The sequence below is a fragment of the Chiloscyllium punctatum genome, chromosome 29, assembly GCF_047496795.1.
Source record: "Chiloscyllium punctatum isolate Juve2018m chromosome 29, sChiPun1.3, whole genome shotgun sequence".
Lineage (NCBI taxonomy): Eukaryota > Metazoa > Chordata > Chondrichthyes > Orectolobiformes > Hemiscylliidae > Chiloscyllium > Chiloscyllium punctatum.
In genome coordinates this window covers 73,836,114-73,859,540 of record NC_092767.1, presented here as the reverse complement: position 1 = coordinate 73,859,540, position 23,427 = coordinate 73,836,114, and the positions used below count along the sequence as shown (strand labels likewise).

General features: G+C 46.1%; 1 protein-coding gene across 3 annotated transcripts in view; it reads right to left on the bottom strand.

Annotated features, from left to right (window-relative positions):
- Positions 1-11,393: 11,393 nt before the first annotated feature.
- Positions 11,394-23,427, bottom strand: part of ppp1r13l (protein phosphatase 1, regulatory subunit 13 like) — a 53,237-nt gene continuing 41,203 nt past the window's right edge. For all 3 annotated transcript variants that reach the window (XM_072549426.1, XM_072549425.1, XM_072549427.1), the window contains exons 8-13: positions 20,926-21,422; positions 19,842-19,979; positions 18,234-18,367; positions 17,355-17,521; positions 17,031-17,230; positions 11,394-12,156 (exon numbers count right to left, since the gene is read on the bottom strand). In XM_072549426.1, coding sequence (XP_072405527.1) covers positions 12,127-12,156; positions 17,031-17,230; positions 17,355-17,521; positions 18,234-18,367; positions 19,842-19,979; positions 20,926-21,422 — 1,166 coding nt within the window. In that variant the 3' untranslated portion in view covers positions 11,394-12,126. The remainder of the gene's footprint in view (positions 12,157-17,030; positions 17,231-17,354; positions 17,522-18,233; positions 18,368-19,841; positions 19,980-20,925; positions 21,423-23,427) is intronic.

The window sequence follows — 23,427 nt, the reverse complement described above, 5'->3', positions numbered from 1 at the left end:
GCCCTTCATGAATGTATCAACCTCTAAAGGGTCACCCTTCAGCCTCTGACACTCCAGGGGAAATAGTCCCAGCCTATTCTGCTTCTCCCTATATCTCAAGCCTTTCAATCCTGGCAACATCCTTCTAAATCTTTTCTGCACCCTTTCAAATTTAACAACATCCTTCCTATAACACGGAGACCAGACTTGCATGCATATTCCAAAAGTGGCCTAACCAATGTCTTGTACAGCTGCACATTACTGGAAATTATGAGGCAATTTAACATAGCCAATCCACCTAACCTGCCCATCTGTGTCCATGAAGACACAGGAAGAATATGCAAATTTCACAGTCACCCAAGGCTGGAGTTGAACCTGGGTCCTTGGTATTGTGAGGCAGTAGTGCTACGTGCTCAGTGATTAGCACTGCTGCCTCACTGTGCCAGGGACTCAGGCTTGATTCTACTCTTGGATGACTGTCTGTGTGGAGTTTGTACATTCTCCCTGTGTCTGCGTGGGTTTCTTCCCTCAGCCCAAAGATGTTCAGGCTCAATCGATTGGCCATGCTGAATTGTGCATAGTGTCCAGGGATATTTGGATTAGCCATGGGAAATGCAAGGGTGGGATGGTTTTTTGGGGGGGTTGGTAAACTGGATGGGCGAAATGGCCTGCTTCCACACTGTAGGGATTCTATGGATATTAGATTAGAGTCCACACCGACCCTCTGAAGAGTAACCCACCCAGTCTCATTTACCTCTGACTAATGCACCTAACACTACGGACAATTTAGCATGGCCAATTCACCTAACCTGCACATTTTTGGACTGTGGGAGGAAACTGGAGCACCTGGAGGAAACCCATGCAGACACGGGGAGAATGTGCAAACTCCACACAGACAGTAGAGAGAATTTCATTTCCTTTTTATGAAATAGTGGCCATGGGATCTTGTTATATCCACTTGAAGTTGCAGACAGGCTCAGTTTAACGTCCTCAAGACGAGGCACCTCTGATACTGCAGCACTCCCTCAGCCTTACGCCAGGATTGCCCGCCTAGATATTTCTGCTCAAATCTGTGGATTGGGACTGGCACCTTCAAGCTATAGTCTGACTGTAGGAGATGGGAAGTGGCACACAGCTGATACTATAAAACTGCAATGCACTTTACAGTCAAATTCCCTGCCGACACTCGCTGCCTGTATGATCAATCGGGTGAGGTGAATAATGGAAAATCGCATTACAAGGACAGGAGCAGAGAGAGAAAAGAAAACAAAAATATTCCAACACAGGAAGAAAGTTCACAATAATATCACAGCGGTGTTGAACCTCTCGATAGGACAAACTCCGAATTCTTTTTCTGGCAACGCTATTGTTTGTGCAAGAGGTTCCAGGCAAACTGAGAGCAGGGAACACACAATGCTACCTTTCCTGTCCTGCTTAATTGTCACTTCCGCCCTTTATTCTCGACATTCCGATCATGTTGTGCAGACTTGCCCCTTCAGAAGCCAAAACATAAAAAGCAAAAACATTGCAGGCGGGTGAATCGTCTGTTTTGCTTCTTTCACGGCCAGGAGTCGCGACTAAACAAGATAGAGATTATAGCAGGAGGAAATGTTTGCAATGGAAACCATGCTGCCCTCTATCCCATTAGCCAGCCCTCTTCCCGTCTCCCAGACTGCAATGGGAGAGACTGGAGCTCAGCGGGATCAAGCACAGTTCACTTTGACTCCACTCAAGATCTGGGCCAGTGCAGTAGCTGAGTGAATGTGTTCGTTCCTCTGACAAACCCCAGCCCTTCATCAGCCAACAACAAGGAAAATTCTGAAGAAGGATCACTGGACCTGAAGCGTTAACACTGCTTTCTCTCTCCACAGCTCCAACAACATTCAAGATGCTCAACGCCATCCAGGACAAAGCAACCCCACTTGATTGGCACCATATTCACAAACATCCACACCGTCCACCACTGACACTCAGTAACAGTGGTGTATACTATTTACAACATGCACTGTAGAATCACACCAAAGATCCTCAGACAGCACTTTTCCAACTCTCAACCATCTAGAAGGACAAAGGCAGCAGATACAGAGGCACACCATCAGCTTCAAGTTCCCCTCTGAGCCACATGCCACCCTGACTTGGAAATATATCGCCATTCCCTCACTGTCTTTGGGTCAAAATCCTGGAATTCTTTCCCTAAGGGCACTGTGGGTCAACCCACAGCAGGGGTACTGCAGCGGTTCAAGAGGGCAGCTCACTGCCATGTTCTCAAGGAACAATTAGGGACAGGGAGTAAATGCTGGCCAAGCCACAAATGAATTCTAAAAAAGTCACACAGGAGCAATTAGGGAAACAAATGGTGGGTTCAATAAAAGAGGATTTGAGTTCAGAAGTAGGGATGTCTTATGGCAGCTATACAGGACCTTGATGTGAGTATACCAGGAATATTTTGTACAGGTTTGGTCTGTTGGAGGGAGAGCACTGCTGTTAGAGCTCAGTTGGAGCTCCATCGTGGCCATTGTTGTCTCAGCACTCAGGACTCAAAATCTCACCCCATGAGCCCCCACCTGGCCCTGGTTTGTTTTCCTCCAATCCTCTTGTGAAAATTATAAACAGCTTTGATTCCACCAACCTTGAGATACTGTATTCCAGTTCACACCAATGTACTGATGCAGTGGACAGCGGCAGTTCGAGAAGGCAGCTCACCCTCACCTTCTCAAAAGGCAACTAGGGATGGGCAATGCATGCTGAGCTCTCCCAAACCCATGAAAATCTTTTTCTAAAAAAAAATGCTCAAACTGATCTCTCATCGTTAAAAATCACACAACACCAGGTTATAGTCCAACTGGTGTTGTGTGATTTTTAATTTTGTCCAACCCAGTACAACACTGGCACTTCCACATCATGATCTCTACATCATCATCATCCTAGCACAGGACTAGGATGTTTTCTTGGTGGCCACTAATCTCAGTCTAAAATTACCCCCTCTTGGTTGTCCATATATAAATTGAACAGTGTCAATTGAGGTAGTCATTATGCTTCTGACAGCAAGAAGTTTGTTAGAAATACAAAGTTAAGACAGAAGCCTTGAGCCAGGAGGAGTCAAGTCGGCTCAAATTTAGGGCAAACTGTTGCTTGATGACTTCTGTGTCTCAGCCTGAAAGTGTCACCCATTGGAAGAGAAGTGGAAGGTTGGCTTTTATTTCCAAGGGAATGGAGTCTAAAAGTATACAAGGCACAAGCTAGATCACAGGTAGAATACTATAAGTTGTTTTAGTTCTAAGGAGAGATACACTGGAATTAGAGGCAGTCCAGAGAAGGTTCGTTAGACTGATACAGAAGGACTAGGTGGAAGTGAGTTCTGCAGATGCTGGAGATTAGAGTCAAGACCAAAGTGATGCTGGAAAAACACAACAGGTCAGGCAGCATCCAAGGAGTAGGAAAATCCATGTTTCAGGCAAAAGCCCTTCATTAGGAATATGAAGATACAGCGGGACAGTATTATGAGGAAGAGAGGGAGTAGATGATTGAGAAGTAACCATATAGAAACAAACAAGATTCTTAGGGGTTTCACAGGGAAAGGTTGTGTCCTCTTGTGGAAGAGTCTAGGACCAGAGGGCATCATCTCAGAATAAAGCGTCACACATTTAAGACTGAGATGAGGAGGAATTTCTTCTTTTAGAGGGTAGCAAAATTGCAGAATTCTTTACTGCAGAGGGCTGTTGAGGCTGAGTTATTAAGGCTGAGGTAGACGCATATTTAATAAGGAAGGGAATCAAGGTTTTATAGGGAAAAAGCAGGAAAGTGGAATTGTGGATTACAGATCAGCTACAGTCTCATCAAATGGCAGTGCAGACTTGAATGGCTGAATTTAGGCTGAAAGGCCTAAATCTGCTCCTAAGTCTTATGGTCTTTTGGTCTCAGGCAAGGGTGTTGAAACTAACTCATGCTTCATTACCCTACAGCCAACATGTAGCTAAAGGTAGCTCAGTGTGGACCTGGAGACAGTGATGCAATTCCCATGCTTTTTGGGGTCAGTTAGAGGTTAATTGTTCTTGTGTAGATCATCAGGTCAGTTAGAGGTCAAAAAATGTCTTGCACGTTTCAAGTACTTTTGATTTGGAAAGTGTGGCATCAGAATATACACATGTATACATATATGTATACACATGTACACATATATACACAGGTATGAGGATTGTGTTACAAGACTGCATATGTTTAGAGACCAGGTGGCATTGCTCACATTGTGGTCAGTCAGAGTGCAATTGTAACCTTTACTAAATCCAAACTCCACATCATCAAGTCAATTTCTCCCTCTTCATTTTGAAGAGGAAGTTATGGATGCGAACAGTTAAGAGTCAGTTGAGGATGGGAGTTGGGATGTCATGTTGTAGCAGTACAGGACATTGGTTAGGCCACTTCTGGAGTACTGCATTCACTTCTGATCTCCCTGCTGTAGGAAAGATGTTGTTAAATGTGAGATGGTGCAGAAAAGATTTACAAGGATGTTGCCAGGGTTGGGGGGCTTTGAGGTATAGGTAGAGGCAGAATAGGCTGGGGCTGTTTTCCCTGGAGCTTCGAATGTTGGGGGGTGACCTTGTAGAGGTTTATAAAATCATAAGGGTCATGGATAGGGCAAACAACTAAGGTCTTTCACAGGGTACGGGTGTCCAAAACTAGAGGGCATAGGTTTAAGGTGAGAGGGGAAAGATTTGAAAAGGACCTAGGGGGCATCGTTTGACACAGAGTGTGATCTGTGTATAGAACAAACTGCCAGAGGAAGTGGTGGAGGCTGGTACAATTACAACATTTAAAAGGCATCTGGATGAGTGTATGAATAGGAGGGGTTTAGAGGGATATGGGCCAAGTGCTGGCAAATGGGACGAGATTAATTTAGGATATGTAGTCGGTGTGGATGAGTAGGACTGAAGGGCCTGTTTCCATGCTGTACATCTCTATGACTCTGTAACGCTTAACACAAGCGGCACTTCCTCACCAGTGTGGTTAGGGCCTGCTTTGACACTTGTTATTGACATGTTGAACGAGTCAATCTCCAGTTGCTTCCAGTTAAGCAGCAGCCCTGAATGACTTTCCGGGAAGATAATAGCATCTGGGCAGTGACAGCAAATTTGCGATAGGATTTGGTGAGGTGACTGGTCAGCAGTGTCTGGCTCAAGCCTCCAAGTGATGGTGGGGGGAGGGTTTTCTCTCCCTTTCACTGCTGTTTAACGAGGATGCGGTTTCAATCTGTAAATAAACAGACCAAGGCATGCAGCAACTTCCTCCGAAACACTCACTTCCCATTCTTTCAGCCTTATCTCCCGACCAACGTGCAGTCAGTAGGCGGTTTCCTCTCTTCACACACTGCGGCCCTGCTTCCAGCCTCAGGCAGCAATTGGCCCATACTGGCCAGTAAACAAGGACACAGGACAGAGCAAAGGATCAGGGGTGAGGGTCGGCCAATTCTCCAATTCATTGGCCACACTGAAGTTGCCATCGAATGGTCACTGGGTGACATTAGCCATTTGTTAAGGGAGGTTACTCCCAGGTTATGGGATGGAAGAACACAGAGAGAGAGAGAGAGAAAACATTAAAATTAGAAGCAGGAGTAGGCTATCTGGCCCTTTGGGCCTGCTCCACCATTCAGTAAGATCGTGGCTGATCTTTATCATGGACCCAGCTCCACTTACCTGCCCTCTCACTATAACCCTGAATTCCTTTACTGTTAAAAAACATTATCTATCTTAGCTTTAAAAGTATTTACTGAGGAAGCCTCAACTACTTCACTGGACAGGGAATTCCGCAGATTCACAACCCTCTGAGTGAAGAAGTTCCTTCTCGATTCAGTCCTAAATCTGCTCCCCCTAATTTTGGGGCAAAGCCCTCTTGCCCTAGTTTCACCCAGCAGCGGAAAAACCCTCTCTATTTCTATCTTATGTATTCCATTCATAATTTAATATGTTTCTAAAAGATCCCCCCCTTATTCGTCTATAATATAATCCCAGTATACTTAGTCTCTCCTTATAAGCCAGCCCCCTCAACTCCAGAACCAACCCAGTAAACCTCTTCTACACCCCCTCTAATGCCAGTGAGGAGACCAAATCTGCACACACTACTCCAGGTGTGGCCTCACCAGCATCCTATACAGCTGCAGTATAACCACCCTGCTTTTAAACTCAATTCCTTTAGCAAGGAATTTGTCTTCTTCAATACCTATTGCACCTGCAGACTAACCTTCTGTGATTCTTGCACAAGGACACCCAGGTCTCTCTGCACAGCAGTGTGCTGCAATTTCTTACCATTCAAATAATAATCCTTTTTACTGTAATTCCTCCCAAAATGAATGACTTCACATTTATTAACATTGTATTATATCTGCTAGACCTTTGCCCACTTACTTCAACTATCTCTGTCCCTTTGTAAAGTTTCACAGTCCTCTGCACATCTTGCTCTATCATTCATCTTATTATCATCTGCAAACTTTGACACACTACATGTGGACCACAACTCCAAATCATTCATGTAAATTGAGAATAATTGCAGTCCCATCACTGATCCCAGAGGTACACCACTAAGTCACTAATTGCCAACCAGAAAAGCACTAATTTATCCCCACTCTTTGCTTCCTGTTGGTTACCAATCCTCTACCCATGCTAATACATTGCCCGTAACATCTTGCATTTTTATCTTATGCAGCAGCCTTTTGTACAGCACCTTGCCAAATGCCTTTTGGAAATCTAGATACACCACATCTACTGGGTTCCCATTGCCCACCGTACTCGGAAGGTTGTCATGGAGAGATAGAGAAAAGTATATAGATGTCAAGAGAGAGAAAATACTAGAAACATGGAATATGGAAGTAGGCTATTCAGCCCATTGAGCCTACTCTGCTATTCAATGTGATCATAGCGACTCAGTGGTTAGCACCATTGCCTTATAGTACCAATGACCCAGGTTTAATTCCACCCCAGGCGAATTGTGGGGTTTTCATGTTCTCCCTGTGTTTGTATTTTCTCTCGGTGCTTCTCTCACAGTCCAAAGATGTGCAGGTTAAGTGGTGTGGCTATGCTAAATTGCCCATAGTGTCCAGGGATGTGTAGGTTACGTGGATTAGCCAGTGGAAATGCAGGGCTACAGGGATAGGGCCATGGGTTGGGTCTGTGTGGGATGCTCATCAGAGGGTCGCTGTGGACTTGTTGGACCGAAAAACCTGCTTCCCTATTTTAAGGATTCTATCTTCCATTTCAGTGTGATACTCCTGCTCTCTATCCATATTTTTAACACCTTAAGCTTCTCAAAATCTATATATTTATTTCTTAAATGCTTTCATCCCTCCCCCCAGCATTCTGGTGATAGACAATTCCACCGTTTCACCACCCTCTGATTGAAAAGACTTCTCCTCAGCTCAGTCTTGACATATCCTGAGACAGTGACCACCACCACCACCCACCCCACCCACAACCCCATCGATCCGATCAGCTCCAGCCCAAGCCCCCACCCTGCCCATTCACTAACCCACACTCTCCTTCACAAAAGGACACAAAACTCACTTCAAATTTCCTCGCGTTTCCTTGAAGAAGACAGAGAAGTGGTAAGTAACATTTGGGCTACACAAATACCAGATATCACCAATAAGAAACAAACTAACCACCAATCTTTGACATTCTGAATCACTTAGTATCACTGAATCCCTCCCTCAATCAACATCCTGGGGGTTACCATTGACCAAAAACTCAACTGGACTCACCACATAAAAACAGTGGCAACAAGGGCAGGTCAAAGGCTGAGAATCCTGCAGTCAGTAACTTATGTCCTGACTCCCCAAAGCCTATCCACCATCTACAAAGGCACAAGTCAGGAGTGTGATGGAATACTCCCCACTTGCCTGTATGGGTGCCGCTCCAAATCCACTCAAGCAGCTTGACACTATCCAGGGCAAAGCAGCCCCGTTTGATTGGCACCACATTCACTCCCTTCACCACTGTGTACTATCTACAAAATGCACTGCAGAAATTCAATGATCCTCAAACAGTCCATTCCAAACCCACAACCACTTCCACCGAGAAGGACAAGGGCAGCAGATAGATGGGAACACCACACCCTGCAAGTTCCATTCACCATCCTGACTTGGAAACATAACATCAATCCTTCACTGTCATTGGGTCAAAATCCTAGAATTCCCTCCCTGAGGGCACGGTGGATCAACCCACAGCAGGTTGATTGCAACGGTTCAAGGTGGCAGCTCACCACCACCTTCTCAAGGGGCAATTAGGAACAGACAATATTGCCTAGCCAGTAATACCTATGTCTCACAAATGAATTTTAAAAGCCTGCTCTGGTTATTTCCATTTCAGCAGGGTTCAGTTAGGAGTCCCAGCTGAAAATGGGTAGCTCCACTAGATGTTAGCTGTATCCAACTGCCCATAGCCTTACCATTGACCAGAAGATCTGGCCCAAACGTAGTCCAAAGCCCTGTGCTAGCATCCACCTGCACCCAAATAAGAAGGTGCATTCTCCTCTTCAAATAGTAGCTGTGGGATTTTTTTTCAGCCACGGGAAAGACACACCTTCAATCGTGTGATCAAGGGTGAGCCCTGAACACCAATCCTTACCCTCCAAGGGTGAGCTTCTGGGATGTTGGACATTGCAACACCTCACGACAGCTCTGAAATAGTTAAACCGTGTCCTGTCAAAGATTGAGGCTACTGTAAAGTTGGCTCTTGGGATCTTGGTCTACACATAGCAGCTGTAACTCATGTACGCTAGTATGCTGGGAGATGGATTCACCACAGATGAGATAGGACAGGAAACAGGGCCGGGGGTGGGGGCGGTTACTGGTGGTGCAGGGTTTCCCAAGCTAGCAATCCCTCCCCCGCTGCAGTAACCTGGGATGGGACTGTTGAAACATCAATCTATTCACAGACGCCAGACTCTGAACTCTCTCCTGTTCTCCCCCACCTATCGCCCGGGGGGAACAAGTGCTGATACAAAAATGTTGCAAGTTTATAAAGGTCTCACTGTCCCACAGAGAGCTCAGTGAATTCTGTAATGCACATCAGCCACTTTTCTGTCCCTACTGAGGATTCTTGGGTTTCACGATGTCAGTCAGAAGGCTGACCACCTCCCCCTTCCCATCCACCCACAGCCCCTCTACCCCCATCCCATCCCTTGACATAGCATTAGGCTCCATCATGATTCCACAACAGCTGTCGGAATGCTTAGCAAATCCTGGGTGAGGTTTAATAATTCAGGGAATCGAGGGTGACAGGGAAAAGGCAAGGAAATGGAATGGAGAGTTGGTCATGCTTCTTATTGAATGGCAGCGTCAGGAACCAGAGGGGGTACAGATCAAAGCTAGTTAGTAAACAGAAACCCAGATTGGGGAAGCGGAGGGGTTTTATTCACTCTGCAAGTTGTCATGATCTGGGCTACACTGCCCTGAAAGGGTGATGAAACAGATTCACCAGGGACTTCATTATTGGGGTGGGAAGAAGGGACAAGGTGAGCAGAACTACCTGGTCAGTATTGTGTCAGCTGAATGGCTCGGTCCTCAGAATACATCTCTAGGATCAGGACATAAACTGGGATCTTCCTGTGCAGCTCTAAATCCGCTGCTGAAAACAGGCAAAGTGGGACACAGGCACAGAGAATTACCTGCAGCATGGGTCACTAAGAGGCTGTGCCTGACAAGAGGGATGTCTTAAATCAAGCGTGTCATGTCCGAATGCAGAAGCTGCTGAATGGGCCGAAGGGCCGAGTTTAATCCCAGAGGCAGCCAAGATGCTCCAGCTGACCAGGAGTCAGGGGTCTAACTCAGACTCCCAGCCCAGAGAGACAGACCTTGGCCTCAGAGATTAAATACATCTGGTGTGGCTCATTCCTCCTAAAGTCAGATTGTGGTTTCAAAGCCACACAAGAATGAAATTCCAGGCTTTCAAAATCTTCAGAAATGTTTCTCCCTGGTGCCCTGTTCAATCACTCCCAGAACGTGGACAACAAGGGGTTAAAAATGGAGTAAAGCTTCTTCTGCACCATCCCCATCAAACATAGGGTTCGCTAACGCTCCTTCTACTCTTGAAGACAGAAAGTGACCTGAAAGTAAAACTCTCTACACGTCCCCATGAAACAGTCCCAGGATAGGGGCAGCACAGGTTTAGATACAAACTAAAGCTTCCTCTACACTATCCCCATCAAACACTCAGGACAGGAGTAGCCCAGGGTTAGATATAAAGCGCCTTCTACTCGTATAAACTGAAAGCTGCCTTTACACTATCCCCATTAAACTCTCCCCGGACAAGGACAGCAAAGGGTTAGATACAGAGTGAAGCTCCTTTTACAGTGACCCCATCAAACACTCCCAAGACGGGGACAGCATGGGGTTTAGATACAGAGTGATGCTTCAGTAATACCCTTCAGACTCTGGCCTGAGAAGCAGAGTTTGTGGGTTTAGTGCCTGCAAATTGGGATTAAGATTCAGAGGGGGCTATGAGAAGAAGGATGCTGAGGGGATATTTCCATTGGTGGGGGATTTGAGAGTGAGGGGGCACTGTTTAAAAGCATGGATGTCTTGTATAAAATAAGAGGGATTTCCTCTCCCAGAGGTTTGTTAGACCTTGGAGTTCAAGAGGAGGAGGAGACTATTGGTTTGGGTGCAAGTGAAAAGTGGGGTAGAGGCCACAATCAGATTGAATGGCAGAGCAGGTTCAAGGAGCCAAATGGCCTATTTCTGCATCTAATTTGTATGTCCCTATCATGCACAAGACGTTTACAATGTTGGTTAGAATACATTCAAGTTAAGGACTCAGGACTGGAGCTGAAATCATGTACCTGCAGTTAAAATCATGACTTTTAGATATTTTTCAAAATGTGGGCATCGTGGTCATTTGTTGTCCATCCCTGGTTGGCCATTGAACGGAGTGTTTGCTCATGCCAGAAAACAGTAAAGAGTAAAACCATATAGCTGTGGGTCTGGAGTCACAGAGGCGGGACCAGGTAGATTATCTTCCCTAAAGGCTATTAATGAACCAGACAGGTTCTTAAATGAATTGATGATCGCTTCATAGTCTCAATAGTGAAGCCAACCTTACATACCAGATTTCTTAATCAAATCCAAATTTCTTAATCAAATCCAGCCATGGTAAGATTTGAACCCACAGATCCTATTCATTAGCCTGGATTACCAGTCCAGTATCATTGCAACCAAGCTATCTTTCCACATGAGAATGAATCATTGGCTGGGTGGTTTTGGGAGGTCAGGATGAGGGAGATACATCTGTGCCTTCCCATACAAAAGTCCTAATCAATGGTGTCTCTCATCTAAAGACCCAAATTACAGGGAATTTCTTGATTGACAATTCTCTCTGCTCGGCTCTATTTCTCAGTCTCCATGGAATTGAAACCAAACACAAATCAAATGAAATTACTGCAGCTCTGTGAACATTATTTTAATATCTGTATAAAGCATTAAAACAGTCAAAAACACTCCCAGCACTGTCCCTGACCACTAGCTGTGCGATCCGGTCAGTGGAAGAGAAAGGGAGGAAAATACAAATGAATGAAAAAAAAAAAGAGCTTGTTCCCTGTGGGAATGGAATAAGGATTTAATTTCGATTACATCCAGCTCATTTACAAACGCAACATCCTTGAAAAGTTCATCGTTGTGTGTCACAGGCTATCTTGACGGAAACGTGGATGGATAATGAGAGTAACCACCTTCCTCCGAGAGGGGCTGTCATTCAGCCAAGAATTGCAGGATGAGATGAGGAGGAGTTAAATTGGAACCCTTTAATCTCAAAAGGTTTGAGTTACATTGTGATCAATAATTAAACTAGGAGGAGTTGTGGCACTGCCACCATGTTGCAGTATGGCATGCGAATGGGGCTCAGTTATTGCACTGCCAGTTGGGTATGGCATGGAACATGATGGGCTGAACAGCCTCTTTTCCATGCTCCCACGACTCTACAAATGTGCAGGATGGCAGCTGACAATCTGAAGAATGAAAACTTGTCGTTCGGTAGCGTTCCCACTCGGAATTCCAGACCGGGTCACCCAGCATTGGCTGACTGTCCAAGCTGCAGCACCTGGCGTTCCCACTGCCATCAGACGGAACTGGTGCAGTCTGTCCATGGAGAGGACGCGTTCCCCGTCCTACACTGCTGGCCTCACTCTGGGAAACAACTGGAAAACAAACAGGGTCTGTTAGAAAGGACAAGTATCTATATAGCGCCTTTCACAATCTCAGGACATCCCATGGGTGGCTCAGTGGTTAGCACTATTGCCTCACAGCACCAGGGACCCGGGTTCAATTCCACTCTCGGGTGCCGGTCCATTTGTAGTTTGCACATTCTCCTTGTGTCTGCATGTGTTTCCTCCCACAGTTCAAAGATGTGCAGGATAGGTGGATTGGCCATGAGAAATTGCCCCATAGTGTCCAGGGATTAGATTAGATTAGATTAGATTCCCTACAGTGTGGAAACAGGCCCTTCGGCCCAACAAGTCCTGTATAAACTAAGTGGCTTAGCCATGGGGAATGCAGGGTTACAGGGATAGGGCATGGGGGTGGTTCTGGGTGGAATGCTGTTCAAAGGGTTGGTGGGATTTGATGGGCCGAATGGCCCATTTCCACACCGTAGGGATTCTATGAAAGTGCCATGCAGCCAAAGACATCGCTGTTGTGGTGCAGGTGACATGATTGGTATGACATGCATAGCAAGATCCCACAAAACAGCCATCCAAGAATCTGTTCCAGTGAAACATTCTGTATTAAATCATTTCTCTCTGTCTTCCCATAGATTTTACCAGAGCAACAGAGTATTCTTCCTAACAGCACGCTGGCTGTATTCAATACCCCCACTGACCCACCCAGTGTATATGAAATTGGTCAACACTGCCCTCCAGAGTAGTTAGGGAGAGGCAACTTGTGTGCTACATCTCCCAGTCACATGAAGAGACATGTTCATGGTATCAGCACTGTGCCCTAGCACCTGACCAAGGGCATAAAGGCCTCAAACTCCATCTTACTCCAGGGTCACTCGAAACATGACACCCTATTCAAATCACCCTCATTTCCAACCTAACAGCATTAGCCCTGACACTTCTGTCTCTGAAGAATGTATCTGAAGAATGAAGGAGCTGTTTTTGTAAGGTGTGTTCAGGAGGGTTTCCTAACTCAGTACGTTGACAGGCCGACGAGGGGAGAGGCCATTCTAGACTTGGTGCTCAGAAATGAGCTGGAGCAGATATCAGATCTTGTGGTGGGAGCGCATTTTGGAGATAGTGACCACAACTGCCTCACATTCTACATAGCTATGGAGAAGGAGAGGATTAGGCAAAATGGGAGGAAATTTAATTGGGGAAGAGGAAACTATGATGCGATTAGACATGAGCTAGGAATCATGGATTGGGAGCAATTGTTCCATGGTAAAGGCAATATTGACATGTGGAGACTGTTTAAGGAACAGTTGTTGCAAGTGATGAATAAATATGTCCCTCTGAGACAGGCAAGAAGTGGTAAGAGAAAGGAACCTTGGATGACGAGAGCGGTGGAGCTTCTCGTCAAAAGGAAAAAGGTAGCTTACATAAGGTGGAGGAAGCTAGGATCAAGCTCAGCTCTAGAGGATTACAGGCAGGCGAGGAAGGAGCTCAAAAATGGTCTGAGGAGAGCCAGGAGGGGGGCATGAGAAAGGCTTGGCAGAACGGATTAGGGAGAACACAAAGGCATTTTACACTTATGTGAGGAATAAGAGAATGGTCAAAAAAAAAGAGTAGGGCCGATCAGGGATAGCATAGGGAATGTGTGCGCGGAGTCTGAGGAGGTAGGGGAAGCCCCAAATGAGTTTTTTGCTTCTGTTTTTACGAAAGAAACAAACTTTGTAGTGAATGAAACCTTTGAAGAGCAGATGTGCTTGCTGGAATGGATAGAGATAGTGGAAGCTGATGTGCTGAAAGTTTTGTCAAACATTAAGATTGACAAGTCGCCAGGCCCGGACTAGATTTGTCCTCGGCTGCTTTGGGAAACGAGAAATGCAATTGCTTCGCCACTTGCGAAGATCTTTGCATCCTCGCTCTCCACTGGAGTCGTACCTGAGGACTGGAGAGAGGCAAATGTAATTCCTCTCTTCAAGAAAGGAAATGGGGAAATCCCCAGCAATTACGGACCAGTAAGTCTCACGTTTGTCGTCTGCAAGGTGTTAGAAAGGATTCTGAGGGATAGGATTAATGACCATCTGGAAGTGCATGGCTTGATTAAATGCAGTCAACACAGCTTTGTGAGGGGCAGGTCATGCCTCACAAACCTTAAGAGTTCTTTGAGGATGTGACTAGAAAGGTTGATGAGGGTCGAGCTGTGGATGTGGTGTATATGGACTTCAGCAAGGCACTTGATAAGGTTCCCCATGGTAGGCTCGTTCAGAAGGTCAGGAGGAATGGGATACAGGGGAACTTAGCTGTCTGGATACAGAATTGGCTCGCCAACAGAAGACAGCGAGTGGTAATAGAAAGAAAATATTTTGCCTGGATGTCTGTGGTGAGTGGTGTTCCACAGCGCTCTGTCCTTGGGCCTCTACTGTTTGTAATTTTTATTAATGACTTGGATGAGGGGATTGAAGGATGTGTCAGCAAGTTTGCAGACGACACAAAGGTTGGAGGTGTCATTGACAGTATAGAGGGCTGTTTTAAGCTCCAGCGGAACATTGACAGGTTGCAGAGATGGGCTGAGAGGTGGCAGATGGAGTTCAACCTGGATTAATACGAGGTGATGCATTTTGGAAGGTCGAATTTGAAAGCTGAGTACAGGATTAAGGATAGGATTCTTGGCAGTGTGGAGGAACAGAGGGATTTTGGTGTGCAGGTATATAGATCCCTTAAAATGGCCACGCAAGTGGACAGGGTTGTTAAGAAAGCATATGGTGTTTTGGCTTTCATTAACAGGGGGATTGAGTTTAAGAGTTGAGAGATCTTGTTGCAGCTCTATAAAACTTTGGTTAGACCGCACTTGGAATACTGCGGCCAGTTCTGGTCGCCCTATTATAGGAAAGATGTGGATGCTTTGGAGAGGGTTCAGAGGAGGTTTACCAGGATGCTGCCTGGACTGGAGGGCTTATCTTATGAAGAGAGGTTGACTGAGCTCGGACTCTTTTCATTGGAGAAAAGGAGGAGGAGAGGGGACCTAATTGAGGTATACAAGATAATGAGGGGCATAGATAGAGTCGTTAGCCAGAGACTATTTCCCAGGGCAGAAATGGCTAACACAAGGGGTCATAGTTTTAAGCCGGTTGGAGGAAAGTATAGAGGGGATATCAGAGGTGGGTACTTTACACAGAAAGTTGAGCGCGCTTGGAATGCGTTGCTGCAGCAGTTGTGGAAGCAAGGTCCTTGGGGACATTTAAGAGACTCCTGGACATGCACATGGTCACAGAAATTTGAGGGTGCATACATGAGGATCAGTGGTCAGCACAACATCGTGGGCTGAAGGGCCTGTTCTGTGCTGTACTGTTCTATGTTCTATCATTTGTGCTTAATAGTTGATTGTAATAAGTACCTGTCATACCTTTCAATATCCTGTTAAATGCATCCTGTTTATGATCAAGGAAATAACAACACTGCTACATCAGGTTAAATGTCCCATTGGAGATAAACACATACCAAAAATGTGTTAAAATGGTTGACACGATAGCTGGGTACCTTCAGCAAAATATTTTACAATGCTATTCAAAGGAGCTATTCTGTAGTTTATGGTGGATTTGATTTGATTTATTATTGTCACATGTACCCAAGTACAGTGAAAAGTTCTGTTTTGCATTCAGTACATACAAAGATCATAGGGTGATTGAACAGAGGGTGACTGGAGGATGGACCACAGACAAATCTCAAAAGAGACTCCTTTCAAGATATAGTCTATTGTATCTCAGTAACTAGACTCATGTCACATTAACTCTCAGGCAGGCTAACTGCAGAGGAGGTTGAGAGGCAACCTTATAGAAGTTTAATAGATAATGAGGGGTATAGATAGGGTTAATAGTAGATGTCTTTTCCCCGAGGATGGGGGATTTCAAGGGGACACATTTTTACAGTGAGAGGAGAGAGATTTATAAAAAGACATGAGGGGCAAATTTTCTTTTACAGAGTGGTTTGTGTGTGGAATGAACTTCCAGAGGAAGTGGTGGATGCGGGTACAATTACAACATTTAAAAGATATTTCAATAAGTACATGAATAAGAAATGCTTGGAGGGATATGGATCAGGATCAGGCAGGTGGGAGTAGTTTATTTCACGACTATGTTTGGCATGGACTGAATGGGTCCATCTCCATACTGTTTGGCTCTATAACTCACTAAGAGATAGTTACGATACACTTTGGTCTCCTGATGCTTCACCCAGAGACTGTTAGAGATCAGACTGCCAGAGTTTTGGTCTTGCTCATTAGATTAACCCTTACCTATCCAATACCTTGTACAAGATGTGGGCCAAGTCAGCAAGGTTCATATTTCATGAAGTAATTAAGATCTTTAAACTTAACTGCTTTTATTCAGGGTTTTCAGCACCTGTAGTTTTTGCTCGTGTATTTTTAAATTGGGGATGGATTTGAGGGGCAAATTTTAGCAGGAACTCTGAAAAATGGTGGCTCTGTGATTTTAGAATCCAACCGAGGGGAGCAGAGCCTGTGTGCAGCACTTCCTCAGTACCGCATTGCAATAACCATGCACAAGCAGGGATTTAAACCTGAAACCTTCAAACTTGAGAGGTGAGTAGGCTACTCCCTTGCAATCACTAAATGGGAACTTTACCAGGACCCAAATATGTAACAATGCAGACACTGCCTTCTTAACTGAAGAGGAAGCCTCAGTCCCAGCAACTGATGATCCATGTGGCTTTCTGGTGCCACCTGGTGGAAAATGCAGGGATTGGCGATTTGGCAATAGCTCAATCCATGATCTCTCTCAGAGGTGAATTGTTGGCTAATCATCCCTGCCTAACCTCACATGAGGAATAGCACAGGATCCTCACACAAAGGGAAGGGAAGGGGCGGCGAGCAAGAGAGCAGAAGCACTTACCCCAAGGAGGTTGTAGGGAACGTAACCCTCTCGGCCATAAAGCGATGCCCACCACCAGTTTTTCTCCTCCTTGTCCCCCCGCTGCAGGATGGTAATGGTCTCGCCTTCACGGAAGGAGAGCTCGTCGCTGTTCTCAGCCTCATAATCCCACAGCGCATACACCACAGCACTGTTCATCATCCCAGCTTGCTGCTCAGCACCTTAGAGGGGAAAATAAAATGGGAGGGTGAATAGAAGGTAGAGGGAGAACCACAGATGTTGGGGGGGGGGGGGGGGGGGGAGAAAAGAGATATGAAATGGCTGAAAATGTGGAACCGTACTCACTGAACAGAAATCGTGCACATTCCTCGTAACCATCCAAGTACCGGTCACATTTCTCTGCGGCCGTCTCTCCATCACTCAGAGTTGTTGAGAAGATGGCTGCTCCCTTTTTCACTAGGAAAGTGCAGATTGCCAAGTCATTACAGGACGCCGCACAGTGCAGGGGAGTCCTAAGCAGAGAGAATGACCCATCAGGTAACCACCAAAATCTCCATGATCCTAATCCTCCCTCATCAGGGAAATCCTCTCCCTTTCTGAAGGCATCAGCTGCTGCTGAAGCACACTGCTCTTTGAGAGTGCTTTGACTAGCTATTAAGACTGTGGGAGGCAGTATACCTAGGCAAGGTCCCACATACACACACACACACACACACACAGTTTGTCACCAGTTTGATAAGGAACAGAACCCCTGTCTGGTTCCCCACTCTCCCCATCACAAGACCAATCAAACTCTGATAGAGAGTAACTAATTTGTTACAAACGAAGGACCAATCTCAGGAACGTTGTGCACACCTCTGGCTGCGATCACGTGTACATCACTGATTTTTAACCCTCCATCATTTTGGGCTGTGCCTTCTGCTCTCTGGACTCCAAGCTCTGGAATTACCTCCCTAAACCTCTCCTCCTCTTTCTTCCTTTAAGGCTTCTTTTTCCTTTTGGAAAACTTCCTTCTTCCACTGAAAAGCTGAACACCAATCCCAACATCTCCTAACGGAACTCCATCATAAAATCTCCTGTGAAATGCCTCCTGATGTTTTACTGCACTAAAGGTGCTACATAAACGCAGGTCTGTGCTGGAGAATTCATTCACCAGCTGACCCAAACAGGGAGCGCAGCTGAATGGACGCAGAAGCCTTTTTTTTGGGCAGGGTGGAGACTAACCATCCATAGCCATCGGCTACGTTGATGTTGACTCCAAAGTTGACCAGAAACTCGACGATGTCATAATGGCCGCCACACACTGCGTTGTGAAGCCCCGTGATGCCCTCGTCATTGGACTGGCTCGGGTCATCCATCTGAAAGAGAAGAGAGCAATGTGTCAGGTCACTGAGTGGGAGGAGGCAGGGGACACGAGCAGTTTCTAACCCAAACCTCAGGCCACCTCTACCCCCAATACACCCAGAAACTTAGAGTTCTAGAGATGTACAGCACAGAAACAGACCATTCGGTCCGACTCATCCATGCCGACCACATATCCGAAATTAATCTAGTGCCATTTGTCATCATTTGGCCCATATTCCCTTTAAACCCTTCCTATTCACGTACCCATTCAGATGCCTTTTAAATGCTGTAATTGTACCAGCCTCCACCACTTCCTCTGGCAGCTCATTCCATACACACACCACCCTCTGCGTGAAAAGCTGCCCCTTTGGTTCCTCTTAAATCTTTCCCCTCTCACTATGCCCTCTAGTTTTCGACTCCCCTACACTGGGAAAAAGACCGTGGCTATTCAGCCTATCCATGCCAGTCATGATTTTATAATCTCTATAAAGGTCATCCCTCAGCCTACAATGCTCCAGGCAAAACAGCCCCAGCCTATTCAGCCCCTCCCTGTGGCTCAAACCCTCCAACCGCTCAGACAACCTTAAATCTTTTCTGAGCCCTTAAGTTTCACAACATTTTTCCTACAGCAGGAAGACCAGAATTGCACGCAGTATTCTGAAACTGGTCTATAACCTCACTACTGCAGATTTAGTTAGGTTTCTTCAGGAGGAGCCAGTTCTGAAAACTGGACCCAGGTAAACTGAGCTTTCCTTGCTGCAGAGCCCTTGGGAAAACTCCCTCAAAGGCTGCAGTCTGCCAAAGCATCAGAAGGGGTCAGTGGTGTTCTATCAGACAGTCAATGAACTGATTGCTGCTGCAGACCTCTTACAAAAAAATATACAGCAAACTATGTTTTAACGGGCAGCTTACAAACTCTCGATAAACTAGCAAAACTCATATACCTCAGTACTGCAAAGTTAATTAACCTTGAAGTCTTTCATAGTAATCATCTATTTCTTTACCTTTCTACTATTCTATGAAGTAATGCTTAACATTTTAACACGTTTCTCTATTTCCTAACTTAAGCTTTTGTTGTACTTAGGTACCCAAGGTGGCATCATGTGTGGTGACATTATACAGTTTTCACCGTACTCCTGTACTTGAGTATACGTGACAAAGTCTAAAATCTGTCGTGATATCTGAGTAGACGGTTGAGGATACAGGTGAGAAGATTTTGTACCAGTGAGTTTTATTTAAGGCAAAGTTGCATTATTATTTAAGTCACTTATGCTGTATATAAGGTATACCAGTAATGTGTGTACCCCCACATTACGTTTCTATTACTGAGGGTTTTTACACTGATTAGGTGTAACCTCTTGATTTTCTGGAATATTTGATCAATTGGCTCATTCCTGGTCCAATAGTTACTGGTGAGTAAGTACCTCCAGGGAGGGACAAGGGCTTAGTCAAAATTCTAAGGTGGAGGAACAATGAATGTCAATTCACCTCGAACACCACTCGCTTCACCACCTCCAGCTCCCCGAGTAATGCAGCGTCCAGCAACACCACTAAAGGATTCAGCCGTGCTCTCATCTTTGTACTCGGTTCAGAGCTGTCTCCCTGCTTCAGAATTGAACGCTTCACCTAGAAAAGATCCAGAGAGAGAAACAAAATCAGCTCAGCCTCTTCTTGCGCCACTGGAGCGCTCACAGGGTAAAAGCAAATCAGCACAAGTTTCATCATGTCATGCTACTTTGCTTTAGGCACCTAATCATAGTCCCAGGGAGGGAGACAGTTCAGACTGTTACAGACCAGACTAGGGACCGGAATCCTTCATCGATCTGATTGCATTTTCCATCAAAAACCATAGGACAGGTACAGCTTGGGGTTCAATCGACTAAAGATCCCTCAACTCTTTTAAACTCAAACTAAGATGTGCAGGTCAGGTGAATTGGCCATGCTAAATTGCCTGTAGTGTTAGGTAAGGGGTAGATGTAGGGGAATGGGTGGGTTGCGCTTCGGCGGGGCGGTGTGGACTTGTTGGGCCGAAGGGCCTGTTTCCACACTGTAAGCAATCTAAATAGAAAGTAATGCTACCTCTACACTGTCCCCATCAAACACTTGCAGGACAGGGACAGCACCAGGTTAGACACAGAGTAAAGCTCCCGCGATCTACACTGTCCCCATCAAACACTCGCAGGACAGGGTCATATACAGAGTAAAGCTCCCTCTACACTGTCCCCATTAAATACTCCCAGCAGAGGGACAGCACTGGGTTAGACAGACTAAAGTTCCCCACCCAGCATTATGCCTTTGTCACAATCTGCTACAGCAGGGGGATAGTCAAGGTCAGAAGGAATAAAAAAAGTAGGCCATTCAATCCATTGAGACTCCACTTCTAACCCAACAGCCTGCCAGAGTCTGCCAACTTGGCGCTGAATCAAGGGTGCACCCGACTGATATCGGACTGGACCTGGTAACTGCGTCACAATCAGCAGGACCAGGGGAGACAGGAGAGAGCGCACGTGAGAGATAGACAGAGCAGGATGCACTGAGGAAGTAGGAGCACAGAGTCAGCAGCTGAACTTACGGGTAATGTGGAGGGCGACGATGGAAATTCCAGTATCGGGGTGGGGAGATTCGGGGAGAGGTGAGTGTCCGAAGTGGGTGAGGTCTGTGGCGAGCTGGGTAAGGCACTGCCCTCGGCAGGTTCCTGATGCTTTCGCTGGCTGGCCCCGCTGCGAGCGAAGAGCTTGGTGAGCTGCTGGTACAGGCGCGCTTGCTTCTGCATGGGGACCAGCTGCTGCACTGGCTGTTCGATGGATGTCCGCCTTTTCAGGGGGCGCGGAATGGCAGCTCGGATACGCATCAGCTCCTCCATGTCCTGGATAGCCTCAGAGTCTGGCAGGGAGACCGGCTGTAGGCGTGTGGGGGACAGGGGCCGGGGAATACTCTCCGGATCAGGAGAGTCTCCAGGCTGCAGGATGTTGGCGATCTCGGTCTCTACCTCGCCCATCTCTGCCAGAGGAAGGGGGTAGTGCATGGCATCCAAGGGCAGAGCTGATAAAGCGGGCACCTTCCTGCCAACTGTGACAAAGAGAGGCAGAAAGAGAACACAAAAACAATTAACCACAAGCCATCAAAACATAACACTGACCAATTCCAGTCTCCACTCCTCAGAACATCCCCCCCGACTTTTCTCCATCATCCACATCCGCCTATGGTGGCTCAGTGGTTAGCACTGCTGCCTCAGTGCCAGGGATCCGGGTTCGATTCCCACCTCGGGTGACTGTCGAGAGTTTGCACATTCTCCCTGTGTCTGCATGGATTTCCTCTGGGTGTTCTGGTTTCCTCCCACAGTCCACAGATGTGTAGGTTAGGTGGATTGGTTGTGCTAAATTGCCCGTAGAGTCCAGGGATTTGTAGGTTACTTGAATTGGCCATGGGAAATGCAGGATTACGGGTATAGGGTGGGATACATTTTGGAAGGTTGGTGCAAACTCAATGGGCCAAATGGCCTCTTGTTGCACCAAGGATTGTCTGATTCTATTCTGTGAACACAGCAAATTAATGGATATAGCTGCAAAGAGAAGTCATATCAGACTTGAAACATTAATTCTGTTTCTCTACAGAGCTGCCAAGTTCATCCCACACACTCATTTTATTTCAGTCTGCCAGCATCCGCAGCATTTTGCATTTGTTTTAACTCAGAAGAGTTCACAGGTGAGGCAGGACAGTCGCTCAGAACACTGGCTAACCTCTCGACCAACCTCAAACACAGACTAACTGGTGAATCGGCTAGCGAATATTGCGCACACAATGGCTGTGTTCTCTCTCTCACATCAGCAGAGGCTATTTACTTCAATCTTATTTCATGGGTCTGAAGCCATTTGGAGTCACTGTGAGGATGTGAAGCACACTGTACAAGTCGGGTGAGGCATGAAACACATTAAGCTGCCGCGGTACAAGTCTGTGGGTTCGAGTGCCACAGAGTCACTTCAGCTGGAGTGCCAAGGCCAAGGGAGCAATGAACCGCCCGAGGGTCAGGACTGGGGGGGGGGGGGGGGGTGCACATTGTCCAAGGGTCTTTTTTTTTTAGGAATTGAGATGGAAGTGGTCCACCCCTCGGGTGAAACAAATGTTCCTGTGGCTGTTTTGTCTCCCTGGGTGGCAATATCGATTTCCAAACCAGCGTCACCCAAAAAGGGAAAAAAATATATGAATCATCTGACCAATTGTCACAATGCTGTCAGCGGGATCTTGCTGTGCACACAATTGGCTGCTGCATCTTATGCATTAAAATGCGCCATTGATTCATACAACCTGGAATCAGACCATTCGGTCCAACCAGTCCATGCCAACCAGATTTCCCAAACTAAACTAGTCCCACCTGCCTGCCTTTGCCCATATCGCTTCAAACCTTTCCTATTTATGTACTTATCCAAATGTCTTTTATTTGTTGTAACTGTCTCCACATCCACTTCCTCTGGAAGTTCATTCCACAAATGAACTCCTGTGAAAAAAAATTGCCCCTCATGCCTATTCTAAATCTCTCTCCTCTCACCTTCAAAATATGCCACCTAGTCTTGAAATCCCCCACCCTAGGGAAAAGACACTTGCCATTCATCTTATCTATACCCCTCGTGATTTTAACATCTGTAAGATCGCCACTCAACCTCCTACTCTCCAGTGAAAAAAGTCCCAGCCTATCCAGCCTCCCCCTATAGCTCAAACCATTCATTCCTGACAAATTCCTGGTAAATCTCTTCTGAACCCTCTCCCAGTTTAATAATATCCTTTCAATAACAGAGCAACCAGAACTGGACACAGTACTCTGGAAGAGGTCTCACCAATGTCCTGTACAACCACAACATTACATCTAAATTCCTTCACTTAAAGGTCTGAGCAATTAAGCCAAGAGTATTAAACGCCTCCTTTACTACCCTGTCTACATGTCATACAAACTTCAGAGAATTATGGACCAAAAGATATTAGGTATCCCAAGTCATTGAAGTGGTCTGAGGTGCCTTTAAGATAGTAAATGATGCTAGAAAGGAAATGATTCCCTCTCCAATCTCCTTCCCTCCATTCA